Raw genomic sequence first — 19,088 nt, 5'->3', positions numbered from 1 at the left:
ACCAGAAACAAGATTCAGTTCTTAAGAGTCTACTAGAAGTATTAAGGAAGTTTTATTCAATTATTATTAGTTTTTTTGCTGGTTCTTAGCCGTGCTAGTAAAAGTTTCTGAAAGGTACTGAGCTTACAGTGAACTCTCTTTCAAAGAAAATTACTTTTATTGAGCCTACTTGGTGAAAATAAAATCAGAAAATATTTCTCATCGTCCCATGAAAATTATACTGCTCTTTTTTTTTTGGCTTGGATTTGCCAAATACAAATCATCTGTATGTGTTCAGCAGAAGTTTATTGAGGTTACTCCAACTGGTCAACCCACTCTCCAGAGGAAATAAGCCCATTGATCATTACTGGTCGATCTGCTGAAACCACTGATGGATCATCAGATATCACTTGGGGAATAGTGGGTGGCCCTATCATTTAATCTAGTTGAATAAAAGGCAGGTCATATGGAGTGTGATTGATAGGGTGGGCTACCAGTCATTGGATGATCTTTACAATGTCTATATATTCTAATAGTACTATGAAGTATACAGAATGCTGGTTAATGATTATTGAAGTCAGCATACAATGGGCACAAACCATGATGTAAGGGATCAAAAATTATGTCTTTTATTAAATGACAACTTACTGATCCTGAGCATGGTACTCCTTCTCTTTATGCTCTTCAGCATTGCTCCCAATCTCATTACTAGTTTCCATCACTACTCCCTATGTCACTCCTGAACCCCCCTCTCATTCTTAGTGGCCAACATGGCTCATCATTTCATTTCTGGTCCCTAGGTTGGACCCCATCACATTCTTGTTTCTCAATATATCTCTTGTCTCTTTTCTAGTCCCTAGTATGGCTCTCTCTCATTCTTGGTCCCCAACATCATAATGGGAGGGTAATTAGTCACAGTCACAGATGGAAAGGGGTCTTTTTGGGAAGTTTTATACAATTTGTGATGGAGGTACTATAAATATATTATTGTGAAACCAATAAGAACACACAGTTCCATACTGTTTGGCAAAAAAGTCTAAAACTTTATGTTCAGCTGTGAAATTAATGCTAATTGTATTTTTTGCTGTAAATAAAATAAAAGAAAAAATTGTGATAATCAAAATTATTTTAAAAAACTTTGTTTTCTAGGGCAAAATGAAAGTAGATGTGAATTATGGAGGTGATCCTATTCCTAAAAGCCCATTCACTGTGGGGGTTGCTGCTCCTTTAGACTTGAGCAAGATAAAGATCAATGGACTAGATAGTAGTAAGTAGCACAGAATAGTATTTCTTATATAACATGTATAATGTACTTGTATATGTACTTGCTTCCTGTATAGTGTTATGTTGAGATATTGGGGTAACATCCTGTTAAAGGTGCTATGGCTTTCTTCCTGAAGGAGTGGAAGTTGGTAAAGACCAGGAGTTCACAGTGGACACAAAGGGTGCTGGTGGTCAAGGAAAAGTGGATGTGAAAATTACTAGCCCCAGCAGGAAATCCGTTCCTTGTTTGGTGGAGCCTGTTACCGGCAAAGAATGCAGCTCCGTAAAGTATATCCCCAAGGAAGAAGGAGTGTACAATGTGGAGGTAAACTATGATGGGAACCCAATACCTGGAAGTCCTTACAATGTGGAAGCCACCTTACCTCCTGATCCCACAAAGGTGAAGTTGAGTCTTTATCTTAACTTGTCTTTTTTCCTATATTTATTTATTTATTGTTTAAAGTTTCCTTTTATCTGTAGTAAACCTAGATTATATACTAGTTTGAAAAAAATACTTATGTACCAATGTTTTAATTCCCTAGGTTAAAGCTTATGGACCAGGCTTGAAAGGAGGGCTTGTTGGAACACCTGCCGAGTTCACCATTGACACTAAAGGAGCAGGCACTGGAGGTCTGGGCTTAACTGTAGAAGGACCTTGTGAAGCCAAAATTGAATGTTCTGACAATGGTGACGGCACCTGCTCAGTGTCCTATCTACCAACTACACCTGGAGAGTACTTTGTTAACATTCTCTTTGAAGAGACTCATATTCCAGGGTCTCCATTCCAAGCTGACATTGAAATGCCCTATGATCCTACGAAAGTCATCGCCACTGGTCCTGGAATGGAACATGGTAAAGTAGGGGAGGCTAGCTTGATTCATGTAGACTGCTCACAAGCAGGTCCTGGAGTACTCACTATGGAGGCAGTGTCTGATTCTGGCTCCAAAGCTGAGGTCTACATTCAGGATAACAGTGATGGAACTCATGCTGTCACCTATGTTCCAATGTTTGCTGGCATGTATACATTGGCTATGAAGTATGGAGGAGTGCAAGTGCCAAAGTTTCCAGCAAGGGTTAAGGTTGACCCTTCAGTGGATACAAGTAAAATCAAAGTGTTTGGACCCGGAGTTGAAGCGGATGGTAAGACAATGCAATAAACGTTATGGTGGAACATTTAATTTTGGAACAATTTTAAGATTTAACCCTACTGTATTAATATTACTCATTGCACAGGAGTATTTAGGGAAGCTACAAGCAATTTCACGGTGGATGCCAGATCCCTGACTAAAACTGGAGGGAATCATATAAAAACCAAGATCTCCAACCCATCTGGAGCATCCACTGAATGCCAAGTTAAAGATAATGATGATGGGACTTATGAGGTTGAGTACACGCCTTTTGAAAAAGGTAAATGTGGCCAAGGTTTTACTTCTAAAACTTTGTGAGTTAGTGGTATATAGCTATGTTTAAGCATTGGCAGAATCATACATTATGGACAAAAAAACGATATTGTACCCAGATAGAAAATGTCCAATTGCTGAAATACTCAGATACTGGGTTTTGCCACAGGAAGTAAATTTCTGTGCTGCATTTATAAATGGGTTCTTAGAGGCTTCTTTAGGGTATTGTACCTCCAGGTGAGAGATTGTCCACTGCTGGACATTCCTGTACATGTGCATGTCCATTTGCGGAGCAGTGGTCACGTCAGGGCAGGCAAACACAGTCCAAACAGATCACCAGTAGAGAGGATTGTTTGATCCGTCTGCAAGCACAAGCAGCTACCACCATTTTCATGTCTACCATTCAGACACAGATGCGCCCCTTAATTACATACACTGTCTCTGACCAAACCATTTCAAGGCACAAAGTCATTGACAGCCAGCCACCAACACCTTCGTTTGTAGTAGTGTTGTGCCCAAGATGCCTGGAGCTCTACAGACTGGAGCAGTAGTTGTCCTTCGTGATGAATCCAGGTTCTATTTAGGATCCGACAATCCCAGCTAAGATTTCTGCTCTGGTAAAATAGAAGCTGAGCTGTGATTGGTTGCTGTGGGCAGTTTACACCCTTGTCTATTTTACACCCTTTAATAAATCTGGGCCTAATATATTTTCACTATTTGGACACAATACATTACCTCATCCATAGAAGGTACTGTACAGGGCACTAACAAATCGAATGCCAGTCCAGTCAATAGGAAAAGATTGGGGGTGTATCACTTTCTGTAAAGTTCATATATGGATTTACAGCTAAACAGTCTCTGGAGTCAGAGATGACAGCGAACATCATGAAGAAAAAATGTAAAGTATACAGACACCATATCTGATTACTCTCCAGCTGCCTGAGGACTGAGCAAATAGAAAAAGTGGTTTGTGTTTGTTTTACTGCCGGTGCACTAACCCCAGACCGCAATATGTTTTAATCCCATTTCTATTTTGCGGTTGCTGAAGTAAAAAGTCTGTGAAATCTGAAACCAAAACAGAAAAATGATTAGGATCAGGATGTGGAGTCATAGATTGGAGGACAGGCTGTTACCTCTAGTCCAGTGGGGCTCTATAATACTAAATATGGCTACCGATTTGCTAACCTATAATAATAATCTGTTCTCTAGGTGCCCATACAGTGAATGTCACCTATGATGATGAGCCTGTACCTAGAAGTCCATTTAAAGTTGGAGTGAAGGAAGGTTGTTTCCCTTCACGTGTTAAGGCCGAAGGTCCGGGACTCCAGGAGGCGCTGACAAACAAACCAAATGCCTTTTCTGTTATAACACGGTGAGGAATCATTGATAATGTTACCCAAAAACCTGTTAGTAATAAATAGCTATTGCTTATGACTACATTATGCAAACACTTTCTCAGGGTTAGCGTTGTCCATCAGTATCCCACGGTCCTCTGGTGGGCCCAAGCTTTGGCAAAACATAGACCCAAAGATCCAGCAGAAGACAACCCCACTTTGAGCTGAGCTGACTGTGGAGTTAATAGCTTGGCACTAAGGTCCAAAACAAAAGGCTGTTGTAGCAACCTTGAAGCATAAACTCCAACTGGAGCCCCTTATACTTATCCACCTCTCGAAGTCCTTGTCCCGGACCCCTTCCTGCTGCCGAGAAATCCCCATCGGAAGCCGTGCGTATGCTCACCAGAGATGAGTCCTACGCCCATAGAGAATGACTAGAGCAGTCATTCTGTATGGGCGTCGGACTCATCTCTGGTGAGCGCTCACACGGCCTCCGACAGGGATTTCTTGACAGCGGGACAGGGACCGGCACATCGAGGAAGGAGTAAGTATAAGGGACTTCACTCCGGCAGCCGGGGGACAGGCTTCCTTTAACATCTATAGGTAAAAATAATGTCCATACATAGACATGTGCGATGCAATGTGTTTTGATTAAACAAATGAGGGAGGTTTACAACATACACAAACACATACTTACCTCCCTGGCTTTTGCTATGCCATCAGTATTATGAGAGAGATCAATAGGTTAACTGTAGTCACAGATCAAAACTCTAATGTAGGTACTGATTTGGATAGAATTTTTAAAGGGCTTGTCCAGGCAAAAAGCAACATTTGTGGGAGGTTGTATAACAATATTAACATGCTATAATCTCCTCCCGTTTCCTGAAGCTGCCACATTAACATTCAAGGTCCTCCACTGGTCTCTTCTATTTCTGGTTTGTATGCTATCCTGTCACCACAGAACTTGCTTGGTCATTCACTTAAGGTGGGAATCTTTTGTGTTCACTGATTGGCTGAGCCTGAAGGTCCTGTGGGGTTGAGACAGCACACATCCCCGAGGAAGTAGTAGCCAACTGAGAACCAAAGCATCAGTGCGGCAGCTGTGTGGGAATGAGGTGAGTATAGCATGTTTACTATTTTAATACAGCCCCCAGCTTTATGATACATTTTGCTTTAGCCTGGACATTCCCTTTAAGGTCCAAATAGACAGGATTTTGTGTACTAATATCCTCTTTTAGTTAATTTAAATTTAACTACCCTTGTTTATGTGGTTACTTATATATTTCTGTGGTTGTCCTATTTTTAAATGTGAACCCAACTACATAAATGTCTAAATAATATCCAATAATTCAATCATCTAGTGTACTGGACATCACCATAATGTTGTTCTATTGGAACAATAGGCCATTAAACTGTACATGAACTTTGTGTTGTATACTGGACCTAGTAATAAGTATTCAGGGTAACCTAATGTTCTGATCAATTCTCAATGTCTTGTTACAGAGGCGCTGGAATCGGCGGTCTGGGAATAACCGTCGAGGGTCCCTCCGAATCCAAAATGTCTTGTAAGGACAATAAGGATGGAAGCTGCAGTGTAGAATATATTCCTTACTCTCCAGGAGAATACGACGTTAATATCACATATGATGGAGAACATATTCCAGGTACTGTGACTTGGAGGTTCTGCCCTTTGCTTTATTTGGCTTGCTTTTTCTTTTATGAATAGGAGAAGGATTATTTCCATGTCTAAATTACGACTATTGCTGTATTAACCTAATAAACAGCACTGTCTGTGGTCTATGCTGCACTCACATTTTATTGTATACATATATTTATTGCAGTAATTTCTTATCCAGCCTGTTCCATTTATAAATGGACCAGTGACAGCATGAGCTAACTCCTTTATGTGCTGTCTGCGGTTTTCCTCTTACTGTGTAATTAAATGTCTTTTACCAGTTTTATAGTAGTTCAGAAAGGATACATTAGTGGTGTGGAGAGGGTGAAGTTACATGGTATCCCAATAGCAAATACTCCCACGAGTATTAAATCCTATCCCTTAGTTTCAGCTTCATGTGCAGGTATGTGAGTACCCAAAGCCGATGTCCACTATTTAGCACCATGCTGCTTTTTGGATGAACATTCAGGACTTCTCTTATGCTATAACTTTATGGGGGTCAGACGTCTGTTTTTAGGTTATAGTGCTGAAATCCCCTGCTAAAAGTTGACGCATCACTGTTATTTAAAAAAAAAAAGCTTTTTGACGTGTTAGAGACATCCCAAACTTTTTAGTTTGTCGGGGTCTTGGTGCTCAGATCCCTTACTGATTGCTAGAAGGAGCAGGAAGAAGCTCAGCTAAGCATATGTCTCTCCCCATCTCTTACTCGTTACAGGCAGGGTCGTATTTACCATTAGGCACCTGTAGTGTGGTGCCCAGGGCAGCATCTTTCTGGGGGGCAGTACCAGGGAGCAGGGGGAAGGAAAAAACTTTGGTGGAATTATTCAGGTCTGGTATGGCAGTGTTATCCGGTCACAGTACGTCAGTATTGTTTAGGTCTGGTATGGTGGTGTTATCCAGTCACAGTATGGCGGTATCGGTCAGGTCTGGTGTTGCAGTGGTAAATGTGATGCCTGGAGCTATTACCTACCAATCTACCAATTCTGTGGTGAGAATTCCTTCAGACAATATGCAGACTGCTCTAATCATTGATTCAATGGAAAATTGTTGGTTTTAAGCAGTTAAAATCCATAAACCACTCCCCAAGATGGGGCATCTTCACGCTTAGTGCCTGGGGCAGCAGCAGTTGTTAATACGGCCCTGGTTATATGAGACAGATTCTTTGAAAAGTCTATGGGTCTAATTGGTACAGAAGCATTTAGCTGGGCACTAGCTATATTTTAGAGACCAGTGGGGGTCTCGGCACCCAAATCACAACCAATCAAGGGATCCCTAGGTCATAGACATGTGTCTATGACATATGAGTACAAGGAAGTCCAACAGCATCCAAGTATACAGCCAAAATCCTATTTTATTGCAAATCCAAGTACAACGTGCGATGTTTTGAGCACTGTTAATCTTTATCAAGCATATGTGCTTGATAAAGACCAACACTAGTCGAAACATCGCACATTGTACTCTGATATGCAGTAAAATCATTGGATTTTTGCCGTATACTTTTAAAGGGGTACTCCAGCGTGGGGGCACTTTTGCGCTGGGACCGGGGATGAGGTGGCTGAGGGAAAAGACGTCCGCTCACCTCCCCAGTTCCAGCGGCGGGTCCCGCATCGCGGCGCTCCGGTGCCCAGTTCACAGCCGCTTTCGGGTGTCTGACGCGGGGTGGGTGGACTCAGACCTTTGGACCTAAAAACGGTGACCTATCTTGAGCATGGAGCGTTGAGCAGGGATCCCTATTAAGGTATTATAATAGTGCACTTGAACCTACATGGGCCAATGCTGCTGCCTATTTAACCTTTTTTGTATGGTTGACTGACCGAGAGGTTAAATAACTTAGAACTTGTTAAAACTAACAAATGCTCATTCAGTAGGTTGAGTGCCTTTCAGTGCAGATGACTTGCTTACTAATCTCTATTTAATCCCCATTAAGGGCCATCTAGACGTTAGACTACATTATTACCCCAGACATTTTATGTTGTCTTCTAAGTGAGAGGGAATGTGGTAGTCATCTGGTTCTTCCCATCTGAGTCTCTATCTCCCTTATTTTGCAGGCAGCCCATTCAAGGTCCCTGTAAAAGACGTAGTAGACCCCAGCAAGGTTAAAGTATCCGGCATCGGACTTGGAAATGCTGTACGGGCTAAAATTCCACAGCAGTTTACGGTGGATACAAGCAAAGCTGGAATTGCTCCTCTAGGTGTTGCAGTAACTGGACCAAGAGGTAAGGGATGCCAAACTCACTTCTTAAAATATTCTTAGATTTGTAGAGGTAAAATTCACAACTCACTACAGTGCAAGATATGTTGATTTTTTTATTTTATTTTATTTTTTACTTTTTTTTTTATTATGCAGATCTTGACATGCGGATTTTGATATCTATTAGCATCTTAATTTTTATTTTACCCTTTTCGGTGTACCGTTCTTATTTTTAGAAGACTAGTCTTTGAACATTAAATGTAATATCCAATGGGCTGAAAGTCCTTATAATTTTTACAAAATATTCTTTGTTAAAACCACTTGCGTTAGACACAGACATCTCTATACTGTGCACCTGCTAACTCCTGCTGCTCACCAGCTCTGTAATATCCTGCCTCCCTTGTAGATTGAATGCTTTAAGTACCCTGCAAAATAATAATAATCTATGTTGAGACATTGCTATAGTCTTCAGAAGTCATATACTTTATTTTCAGCAAATACCCCAACACCAACATTCCTTCTGCCCTTACCCTCAGTAGTATATGCTGATACCTGGAAAATGTAGGAACTAAGTAAATTACAGATTGATCCAATGCATATGAATGGTTATTGCATTTACTGGAGAGTTTGGTTTCTAATCAACAATTAGAAGCTCTATAGCATCACCACCTCTAAAGGACATAAGTGTTACTACAATCCAATAAGAAGTTTGATATCGAGCAATCTACTGACATTATTTAACAGTCTAGTCTAGAAAGTTTCAGCCAAAGTAGACTTCTGTTATTTGTTGTTTTTGGCTCTGGCTCATTGTATGTTCGTGCCCATCATGAATTCTAACATTTTGCTAATAGGTGGCGATAACTATTTATTTCTAGTTAATGAGACAGACTCATTGAGGCGGAGCCCCTTGAGACGCATTTCAAATTTCTTTAAAGGTGACTTCAAAGGAGAACCAAACGAGAAAGGTTTGGACTTTTGTCATCTGCTCCAGGAACAGGTGGAATATTGATCGGTATTGATTTGTGGTCTGTCTCTGGTTCCTCCTTATTAGATGAACAATGATTGGGGTTTATGTCACTTTAAATCTTCCAATATTCACTGGTGGAGATTATGATTTATCATAAATTAAGCTGTTGGTTCCCTAGTCTGTTACCGGCTGTTAACACTCAAGATTGTGCAGGTCACAATTCTATGTATCGGTTATTTAAAGGGAAATTATCAGAAGGATAAATCTCCCTATAGCGCACAGGGAGCTGAGGATGAAGGTAGGTTTCTTACTAGAGTTTTATCCCTATGCAAATATTTTGTTTTGGTGGCTGCCACCCCCAGTGCACTGATCCGCCCCGGCGGCTGGTCTGCTCTGCTGATACTTAGTAGCAGAGACTGATGCACTGGGGGCAGTAGTCCCACTCCCAGGGCACCAAAAATGACTTATTTGCATATGGATTAAACTTTTAGTATTGCAGAAACCGCACCGAGGATGAAAGTAAATCCTCAGTGCTCTGTGTGCAATAGGGACATATTAGCAGGTCAGGTACTTCTAACTTGCTGATAGTTTCCCTTTTAACTTGTTTCTGTTTAATAATACTGAGCCTATATAAGATTGTTAGATATTATAAAAATATTCTATTGTGGAGGCAGACGTTTTTGTGGACCTGTTGCTATCCCCAAAATATTGTTTCTAATATCATGATGTAATAGCTTGGGGTGCCATGATTTTATAAGTATTTACACGCTATTTAAATCCTCCTGAGAGATCAAGGTTTTACGGTCTTTCAAATCATTCAGGGAATCGCCAGATGGGTGGGTACTTTGGGGGGGTTACTAAGCTGTATGAATTGGATGCATTAGTTAAAGTGTCGCAAGTTTTTGTGCAATTTTGCCTTAGATCTATCGACCAGTTGGCCATATAAACCTTCCTGCCTAATATAGTCTAGGTCCTCATGTTGCCCTAACAGCTTTGACCCACCAAGGACCTAGACTTCACATTACCTTACCTTGTAGTATCTTTGCATGGCTGGCCTTCAGTGGATTAGACTTTTCTACCAACCTCCCTTTGTTACTTAGTCAGAATGAGATCTGGGAAACTTTAACAACAAAGTCAACACATTGAACAGTTTTTTCACCAACTGTTCCTGAACAATTCTGGCTATGTGGCAGGGTGTATTATTTCAGTGTGAAAGAGGCCGCTGCCATTTGGGAATAGTTTAGGTAGGTGGTACATGTCAAACTAAGGCTGGGTTCACACTACGTTTTTGCAGTCCGTTTTTTGCAAAAACACAGATGAAAAACAGATGGAAAAAACGGATGCAAGTGTGTGCATCTGTTCTTCTATTAACTTACATTGTAAAAAACAAACAAAAAAAAAAACGGATCAAAGCGGATCCGTTTTTTTTACTGACACAAAAACGTGGTCGACCACGTTTTTTCTGTAAAAAAAAAACGGATGTTTTAAAAAAAAAAAAAAAAAAAAGGGAAGTCAACAGTTGCATCCATTTTTTCCATCCGTTGTTCATCCGTTTTAGCAAAAAAACGGTTTGCAAAAACGTAGTGTGAACCCAGCCTAACCTGCTAATGCCAAAACCTAAGTTTTTTTCTAGGAGAACATGCCACAGGGCATCAGCCTGGCCCCATCAGTGTGTTGTCTTCCCATAGTGCATCCTGGTTCCATTTTTTTATCCAAGTAAGCAACGCATAAGGAACTGATGGCAACCCAGATGATGCAACTGAAAACATAACTGGTCCTTGTCACTGCTGGTCCTAATGCACTGATTAAATATGCATCGATTGGCACTTGCTTACAGAGCCTTCACAAGGAGTGATCAAACAATGGCTGCATTGTTTGTGCTGCCCTTTCTGGCAATCAGCCATTGGCTAATAATTATGGGAATATGTGTTACCAACAGCCGCTGATTTTTCAGCACATCTAAATGGTCTGATCTACTGACGAAGGAGTGTTTGCTCTTTCATTGGCCAATCGCTAACCCTATTAAACAGGGCCTGTTTGGCCGATATTCACCTCATGTAAGAAGGCCCCAACACTTCAAGAACTGACTGACAGATGCCATTAGGCCCCAACACCTCAAGAACTGACTGACAGATGCCATTGTCACAAGATAATGTAATGTGCCCTTTATACAGTAAGGATAAATTCACACAGGCGGATCCGCCAGGAGTCTCACGCACGGAATCCGCAGCTAATCCGCAATACACGTATTATTCTTATTACTATTAATACATGTATTGCGGATTAGCTGCGGATTTCGTGCGTGAGACTCCCGGCGGATCCGCCATGTGAATTTACCCTTAGGTTGGATTCCATTGATATTAGTGGGGTAAACATGAATATAGACATTTCTAATTTAGGCCCCCTTCACACGTCCGTGTCAGTTTTTACTGTCAGGAAATCCTGATCAGGAGGCCTCAAAAGGCATCAGGAAAGTATCAGGATTTCCTGACAGTAATCCGTTTTTGCCCTCAGTAAACCATCAGGAAACCATCAGGAAAAGCCATCAGGATTTCCTGATGGAGAAGAAAAAAAAAGTGATTTCAATATGATCTAGTATGCCAACATACATCACAAGTACCCACATCGCCCCTCGTGTACCCTGCCACTGCGTCCCCCCTCGTGTACCCTGCCACTGCGTCCCCCCTCGTGTACCCTGCCACTGCGTCCCCCCTCGTGTACCCTGCCACTGCGTCCCCCTCGTGTACCCTGCCACTGCGTCCCCCTCGTGTACCCTGCCACTGCGCCCCCCTCGTGTACCCTGCCACTGCGTCCCCCTCGTGTACCCTGCCACTGCGTCCCCCTCGTGTACCCTGCCACTGCGTCCCCCTCGTGTACCCTGCCACTGCGTCCCCCTCGTGTACCCTGCCACTGCGTCCCCCTCGTGTACCCTGCCACTGCGTCCCCCTCGTGTACCCTGCCACTGCGTCCCCCTCGTGTACCCTGCCACTGCGTCCCCCTCGTGTACCCTGCCACTGCGTCCCCCTCGTGTACCCTGCCACTGCGTCCCCCTCGTGTACCCTGCCACTGCGTCCCCCTCGTGTACCCTGCCACTGCGTCCCCCTCGTGTACCCTGCCACTGCGTCCCCCTCGTGTACCCTGCCACTGCGTCCCCCTCGTGTACCCTGCCACTGCGTCCCCCTCGTGTAACCTGCCACTGCGTCCCCCTCGTGTAACCTGTCACTGCGTCCCCCTCGTGTAACCTGCCACTGCGTCCCCCTCGTGTAACCTGCCACTGCGTCCCCCTCGTGTAACCTGCCACTGCGTCCCCCTCGTGTAACCTGCCACTGCGTCCCCCTCGTGTAACCTGCCACTGCGTCCCCCTCGTGTAACCTGCCACTGCGTCCCCCTCATGCCACATGTCATCCTCTTATCTGTTGCAGAACTACAACTCCCATTATGTGATGTATTCTTGCATATTACCACACAAACCATGATGGGAGATGTAGTTCTACTGTGCCTCAGCCTCCCCCCTCCTATACTGTGTCATCCTCTAATCTGTTGCAGAACTACATCTCCCATTATGAACTGCCAATAGGGCATAATAGGGGTTGTAGTTCTGTAACAGGGAAAGCAACAGGTTGCAAAGCTAAAACTCCCATCATGGCCTGGCATGGCCTTGTGCGGAGTCCCGGCGGGCACCTGCATTACCGGGGGGGGGGGGGTGTTGCGGATTCCCAGCGTGCAGTGGCATTACCAGGGAGGGGTGGGGTGGTACTGGGGTGGAGTCCAGGCGGCTGATCGGTCCACGAGGACGGCGACCGGGAAGGGGGGTGTGACGGTTTACGGTTAAGGCGGGGGGCGCTCTCCCAGGCCATCCGGAGGTGTGGACGCTTTCCTGATGAGCATCAGGAAAGCGCCCAGAGCTCCGGCGCTCCCATAGACTTCTCTATGGAAGGGTGTCTGTGTCTAATGTAATCCTATGGGTCCGGAAATCTGTCCGGATTTCCTGATAAGAAATCCGGGTGGATTTTCCGGACGTGTGAAGGGAGCCTTAAACAACTTTTTACACTCTTTACATTTGATGCAATTTCCTTTAGTATTTTTTGGCACCATATAGTGTATTGTGCGCGGACTACGCTAGACACAGAGTAAGTCAATGGTATATAGTTCCCCCCCTCTTTATAATTAGATGTATGCAAGTCTTTGGACTGTCGGCTATTCTGCCTGATGAACATCAATAGTTTCTACTCTGTGTAGGAGCTTGTGTTACAGACCCCGTGGGAACACACCTGAGATGGAGCAGGCTCTCCTCTTGAATGGTGTCAGCTAACACGTACTATAGCAATGATTGCTGGACTGAACATGGAACAATCGGGTCCTTGTGCACCAGATTTAACAAGAATACAAGACTGGGAAGTGAATAGAAACTTCTGCTATCACTGGGGGATATAGACTGATGCTGTGGTACTATTGTGAATCCACTCGGCACTCCATGTGCTTTTATGTTATTACCATGTCACAATTTATGGGTCACTTTATAATTGGGGTTTCTACAATTCCGCGGGCCCTCCAGTCCTGGCCTAACCATGTTTCATGAGTGACCGCCACTGTTACACAACAGCCACTTCTGTAGCTAGACAAACACAAGGCAATGATTCGCTATACCTACATTTGGCTGGATAAGTAGATGATAGCTCTACTATGTATTGACCATTTCTATTCTTGTTATCTTACAGATTTAAAATATAGTAGTTCTGCAGTCCAAATAGAACTTGCCGTCATACTCAATACAATCTGTAAAATAGCTCTGTACAAGCTAAGGGCGGATCTGTAATACAGCCTCCATATATCTATAGAGCCATACTACGCCCCATATCTCTCTGATTTCCACATTGATGGTTGCACAGGCGTGTGGGTTTACCACGTATGTTCATTGAAATGTGGGAACATGACCTTAGCAAAGAAGGAAAATTGATTTGCCAATTGTATTATTTTATATGCACCAAAAAGACCTCGCAAACTGGGCAATGTGATCTACCCAATGAGGAAGTCCTGTAGTTTCTTCCAATCCAACACAGTGCTCTCTGCTGCCACCTCTGTCTTTGTTAGGAACTGTGTAGATCAGAAAGACCTTGCTCTGAGCCTTTACTCCTGCACTGGGCAATTCCTGACACAGACTGAGGAGGCAGCAGAGAGCACCAGATTCGAAAGAACAACAGGATTTCCTCCAGGACATACAGCAGCTGATAAGTACTGGAAGACATTAGGCTTTTTTTTTCTTCTTCTTCTTCTTGTTTTATTATTTGATTCCTTGTAGTAAAGCAATCCTTAAGCCTGTGACTAGGTGGATGTTAGAAAAAGGTTTTACTAACATATATATTCTCTCGTGTGTAACAACTAGTATCTGATTTGTTTAAAGGGAATCCGTCAGCTCCCGACAGTGTGCTGTAGCTGGCAGCCCCCAGTAAGGATGGTGCCTTTTTGGTAATTTTCCGTGCAGCATGTTATGTATGATCTTATGTCTCCTACTGTCACAGAGCAGTTGTTCGTGCCACACTTGTCATGCATCCTCCTCCCTCTTCATGAATAATCAATGCTGCCCGGCCTCCTGCTCGCTCAGCTGTTAGATTGCAGATCAGTCCTCTGTAGGCAGCTTATGTTTGAAAGAATTTCTCCTCCCTAATGTGTTGGAGCTGTGGTCTAGGGGTAACTCACCTGTCTGGAGACCTGCCAGCAGTTCATTCTCTGGTTCGAATCCCCTGATAGAAATTAAATAGATGTCTTTTTTTAACCCTCATTATTGTATCATTTTTAAGGCTATTTTCACACACACACACACACACACACACACACACACACACACACACACAGTATTTTTGCTCAGTATTTTGGTCAGTATTTTGCAACCAAAACCAGAAGTGGATTGTAAACACTGAAAGGCTATGTTCACACACTGTTGAAATTGAGTGGATGGCTGTCATTTAATGGCAAATAATTACTGTTTTTTTTAAACAACGTCTGATATTTGCCATTAAATGACGGCCATCTGCTCAATTTCAACAGTGTGAGAACATAGCCTTTCTTTGTTCTCAATCCACTTCCGGTTTTGGTTGCAAAATACTGAGCAAAAATACTTTGTGTGAACATAGCCTTAAAAATCATACAATAATGAGAAGGAAAAAAAAAAGACATCTATTTAATTTCCATCAGGGCATTCAAACCAGAGAATGAACTGCTGGCAGGTCTCTAGACAAGTGAGTTACCCCTAGACCACAGCTCCAACACATTAGGGAGGAGAGATTCTTTCAGAGATAACCTGCCTACAGAGGACTGATCTGCAATCTGACAGCTGAGCGAGCAGGAGGCCGGGCAGCATTGATTATTCATGAAGAGGGAGGAGGATGCATGACAAGTGTGGCACGAACAATAGCTCTGTGACAATAGGAGACATAGGATTGTACATAATCCGCTGCACGGAAAATTACCAAAAAGGCACTATGCTCACTGGGGGCTGCCAGCTACAGCACACTGTAAACACCTTAGGTACTGCCTGGGAGCTGACGGATTCCCTTTAAGGGATTTGTCATTGACAAATACAGTGGCTATTTTCTTTGGCCTCTCTACTGGAAATGTAGTGTTCATACAAAGTTCCCTGCACATATATTCGAGTACTATCATTACATGTGTCATTTTAACAGTAAAGATGGTGTCTGGCCTTAAAGTATGTGTGTGCATGCTGCAACCTTCTCCAATCTTGGTGTTGGCTTTCTTCATATGGTTGGGGCATGTTTCTCGGATAACTCGCTGTGTCATTCAGAATCATGTATGATATGGCTCTGGGCTTCATGGACTCTCTCCAATGACGGATCTTTTGGTGATCTTAATACATTGTAAATGTTCTGTACATACTGAAAATGCTTTCTAATAATACCAAGGACTGCACTCCCTGGGAGACAAAGACTATGTGTAACCCCATGTCTGTCCTGGTATTATTAATAAATAAATATATATATTGTCTTTATAGACTATTGTAAAGACAAAGCCTGACTCTGCAGTTCTGCATGAACTGTGTTCTGACTTCTCTGTATTCCCAGATGTAGCAGAGCTGATTGTATCTCTGTGTCGGCACCACGCTGCACAGCTGTCATAATGACTTTCCAAGTACAACCCACAAACAAGAGGATGATACAATGGCTGGCGCAAAATGGCCAATTCCACTCTGCTACATCTGTCTTTTCCCAGTGGTTCCCATTTCCATACCTTTTTTTTTTTTTTTAGAAAAGATACATTTCAATCAGTTCTATTTTATATTATTCCTATATATTATATCATTCTTTTTTGTCTTTATATTAAAATTTAAACACTCAGTAGTCCATAGCAATCAGTCATCTACAGAAGTATAAAAACAAACAAACTCTTTTTTTTCTTAAAAAGGTTTAAAAATTTATTATTTTTCATAATCTCCTGGAACATTACAATAATCTCATGAAGGGTAAATATATAGTTTACTATAAATATGGGTAAAAGAGTTGAGCTTAGTTTTTGCCTACCTTATTATGGGGAACCACTAAAAAATATCCATTTTCAGGGAACCCCTACTAGAATAATCTAAAAAAAAAATAGGGCCAATAAATGATGTATTCTGACAGAACTTTGTGTTGCCCCCCTTTCAAAGCATCTTAGACACCAATGCTGTTAGAGGAAATATGGTAAATCTATAAATCCTAAAGTGATCAGTTCATGACCAGTTCCATGTGAGTGTATTATGGGTGTGTTTTTCCACCCATAATACATCCATGAGTCTTGACCCATCCATGGGTTTAATGACCAAAGTTCATTATAGGGAACAATGTAAAACTAACCTATATCAGGAATCTACATATGTTTGCAGCTTATATGGCATGTGTGCAATAAGCATGTGTTGGCAAACAATGGGCCCCCTTTCTTTGCCACCATGGACACTTTTTCAGGGCCAAATTTTACCTCTTTGAGTATATTCTAGTTCATAGCACTACATGAGCTCCGTTCATTTAGCAATATTTAATGTAAACTACAGAACCTATGTCCAAAAAGACCAAATTAGGATCTGTCATCTCTTTAGCAAGTGACAAAGCAAAATTATTTCCCTGTTGGCGTCACCAGTATAGTTGGTAGCAACTTAAACATTGACATATAATGTATGATACTTCAAGAGTGACTTACTGCAAACCTCTGGCTGACTGTGGAGTTATGTCTAGATATTCATACCTTCTCTTACTCCTTAGGGGTTGTGGAGCCGGTGGATATAACAGATAATGGAGATGGGACACATACTGTGGCCTACACACCTAGTGTTGAAGGTCCATACACTGTGTCCGTCCAGTATGGAGATGAGGAGATTCCCCGAAGGTAAGTTTGGTTGAATGTATGTTATGCTAGGTCTTGACCTTAGGGGACCTGCCCAAACCAGATACCCCTTTAATAGGGACAAAAGGGGGATTGCAGGTATACCTGGCTCTGTTGCAATAGGAAACCCAAAAACCTCTTTGCCGCATAAGAGGACACTAGATTTAATATATGGCACCTGAAATGTTTACATTTTCATCTGCTTACTGTCATGGTGCCAAGCTAATAAATGGGAAATGTCCGTAATGGAGAACCCCTTTACATACTGTAATTATTAGATTGGAAAAAGCCATTCTGGTAATAAGGTTTTTTTTTCACATTTAAAATTTAATACCAGAAGTCTATAGGGACCTCTAAATCAGTTTCTTTTCCTTTCTCTTGCACTCCAGCTGTTGTGAAATAAGCTTTGCTGATTTACAGGGGCGACATAGCTAACTTGATAAATTGTTGTTTATTTTTTTTTTAGTCCCTTCAAAGTCAAAGTTCTTCCTACATATGATCCCAGCAAAGTGACAGCCAACGGCCCGGGCCTCAGCTCTCAGGGGGTCCCTGCCAGTCTCCCCGTAGACTTTGCGGTGAATGCGAAGGATGCCGGATTAGGAGATCTCTCCGTTCAGATAACCGTAAGTCTTTTTATAGCTTTTTAGTTCTCAGAATATATTTGTGGTGTTCCCACACTTTTCAAAGAAACTGAGATCTATTCATTGTCTTCAAACGTCTTGTATTATTCCAATGGGATGTTCATTTTTCCCATTTAGAAATATGATTTAAGCCATATATCTATTTTCCCATAGACAAAAAGTAATAATAATAAAAAGCCAATAATAAAATATGCTCAGGAGATTTAAAGAATTAAATTCTTGTCATTTTTCTTTTCTTCCCAATTGTATTTGGAATCTCGTCATAGATAATGGCCTGCAGGATCCACGCACATGAGTGTATTGTTTTATATGAGTATTCCCATCTCAACTAATAAAGTTAAAGTGAACAACCATCAGGTACATCGCTTTAAGTTTTTTATATGAATGGATCAGCACTGACGCAGGGATGCTGGTGCTGTGGTCCTTTTTTTTTTAACCAGTTCCTGCAATGGTCTATTCCTGGGCACTGACCTGGCATGAAGCACTGGGCCCGGCCCTCCCCTCTGTGACGCAGCTCCATTGATTCCAGTGCCAGTGGGCCTGCCCCCAGTGCTTCATGCAGGGGTGGTGCCCAGAAACCGACCGGCGCCCTGCGTGGTAACCCAGCGACAATTTTTTTTTTAAAAAAAGGACCCTGGCAACCCCACGTCAGCACTGATCTATTCATGTAAAAAACTTAAAGCGATGTACCTGATGGTGCATTCACTTTAAACTCATAGGGCTCATAAAATTAAATATATTCTTTTAACAAACTTGCCTCCTTCTCCTAGATATACAGCTTTTTAATCCCCTTGTTGACAGCCCATTGTTAGGGTTAATGACCACAGTTCTGCTCTAAAAGCAGTGGCCGGACTGAAAAATATGTAAATGTAATGTAGATTAATAGAGTGTGTAAATATACTGTATAATATATCTAAATATGTATGCTATATTCAGACCTAGAGAAAGAGGAGCTGCTGCACCTCACACCCATGGTTTACAATAAGGCCTCTCGCCTACATCTAAAAAGCAACGCCAGAATGTTAGTATATAATTTGAACAAACCATATTGCCTCATGTACCGCGTGCAGGTCTTCTGGCGCACGAGTCCCTACACTAAAACAATGTGCCGGTCAGCGACTACCAACCCCGCAAAACAAACGCCAACAGGGAAGGGGGGTCACAGAATGGCCCTGCAACCCCACTGTCACAGGACCAAACCCCATGGTGCTCCCACTCCCCGCACACACCCTGCAGGCGCCGCTGGCGGAGAAGGTGGCCGACAATCAACA

General features: G+C 42.5%; 1 protein-coding gene across 4 annotated transcripts in view; it reads left to right on the top strand.

The window, feature by feature from the left end:
- The window catches only part of FLNB (filamin B), a 157,934-nt gene that overhangs the window by 114,388 nt on the left and 24,458 nt on the right, over positions 1-19,088 (top strand). For 3 of the 4 annotated variants that reach the window (XM_069966985.1, XM_069966986.1, XM_069966984.1), the window contains exons 19-27: positions 1,129-1,246; positions 1,380-1,642; positions 1,785-2,382; positions 2,476-2,649; positions 3,852-4,014; positions 5,480-5,640; positions 7,700-7,867; positions 17,056-17,179; positions 17,643-17,799. In XM_069966985.1, the coding sequence (XP_069823086.1) occupies positions 1,129-1,246; positions 1,380-1,642; positions 1,785-2,382; positions 2,476-2,649; positions 3,852-4,014; positions 5,480-5,640; positions 7,700-7,867; positions 17,056-17,179; positions 17,643-17,799 (1,926 nt within the window). Of the gene's footprint in view, positions 1-1,128; positions 1,247-1,379; positions 1,643-1,784; positions 2,383-2,475; positions 2,650-3,851; positions 4,015-5,479; positions 5,641-7,699; positions 7,868-8,717; positions 8,808-17,055; positions 17,180-17,642; positions 17,800-19,088 lie in introns of all 4 variants that reach the window. The other variant, XM_069966987.1, reaches the window with a different exon arrangement.

The sequence above is a fragment of the Dendropsophus ebraccatus genome, chromosome 4 (genome assembly GCF_027789765.1).
Source record: "Dendropsophus ebraccatus isolate aDenEbr1 chromosome 4, aDenEbr1.pat, whole genome shotgun sequence".
NCBI classification, from domain to species: Eukaryota; Metazoa; Chordata; class Amphibia; order Anura; family Hylidae; genus Dendropsophus; species Dendropsophus ebraccatus.
Note: the sequence above shows the minus strand (reverse complement) of the source record. Positions and strands in the feature narration are given on the sequence as shown.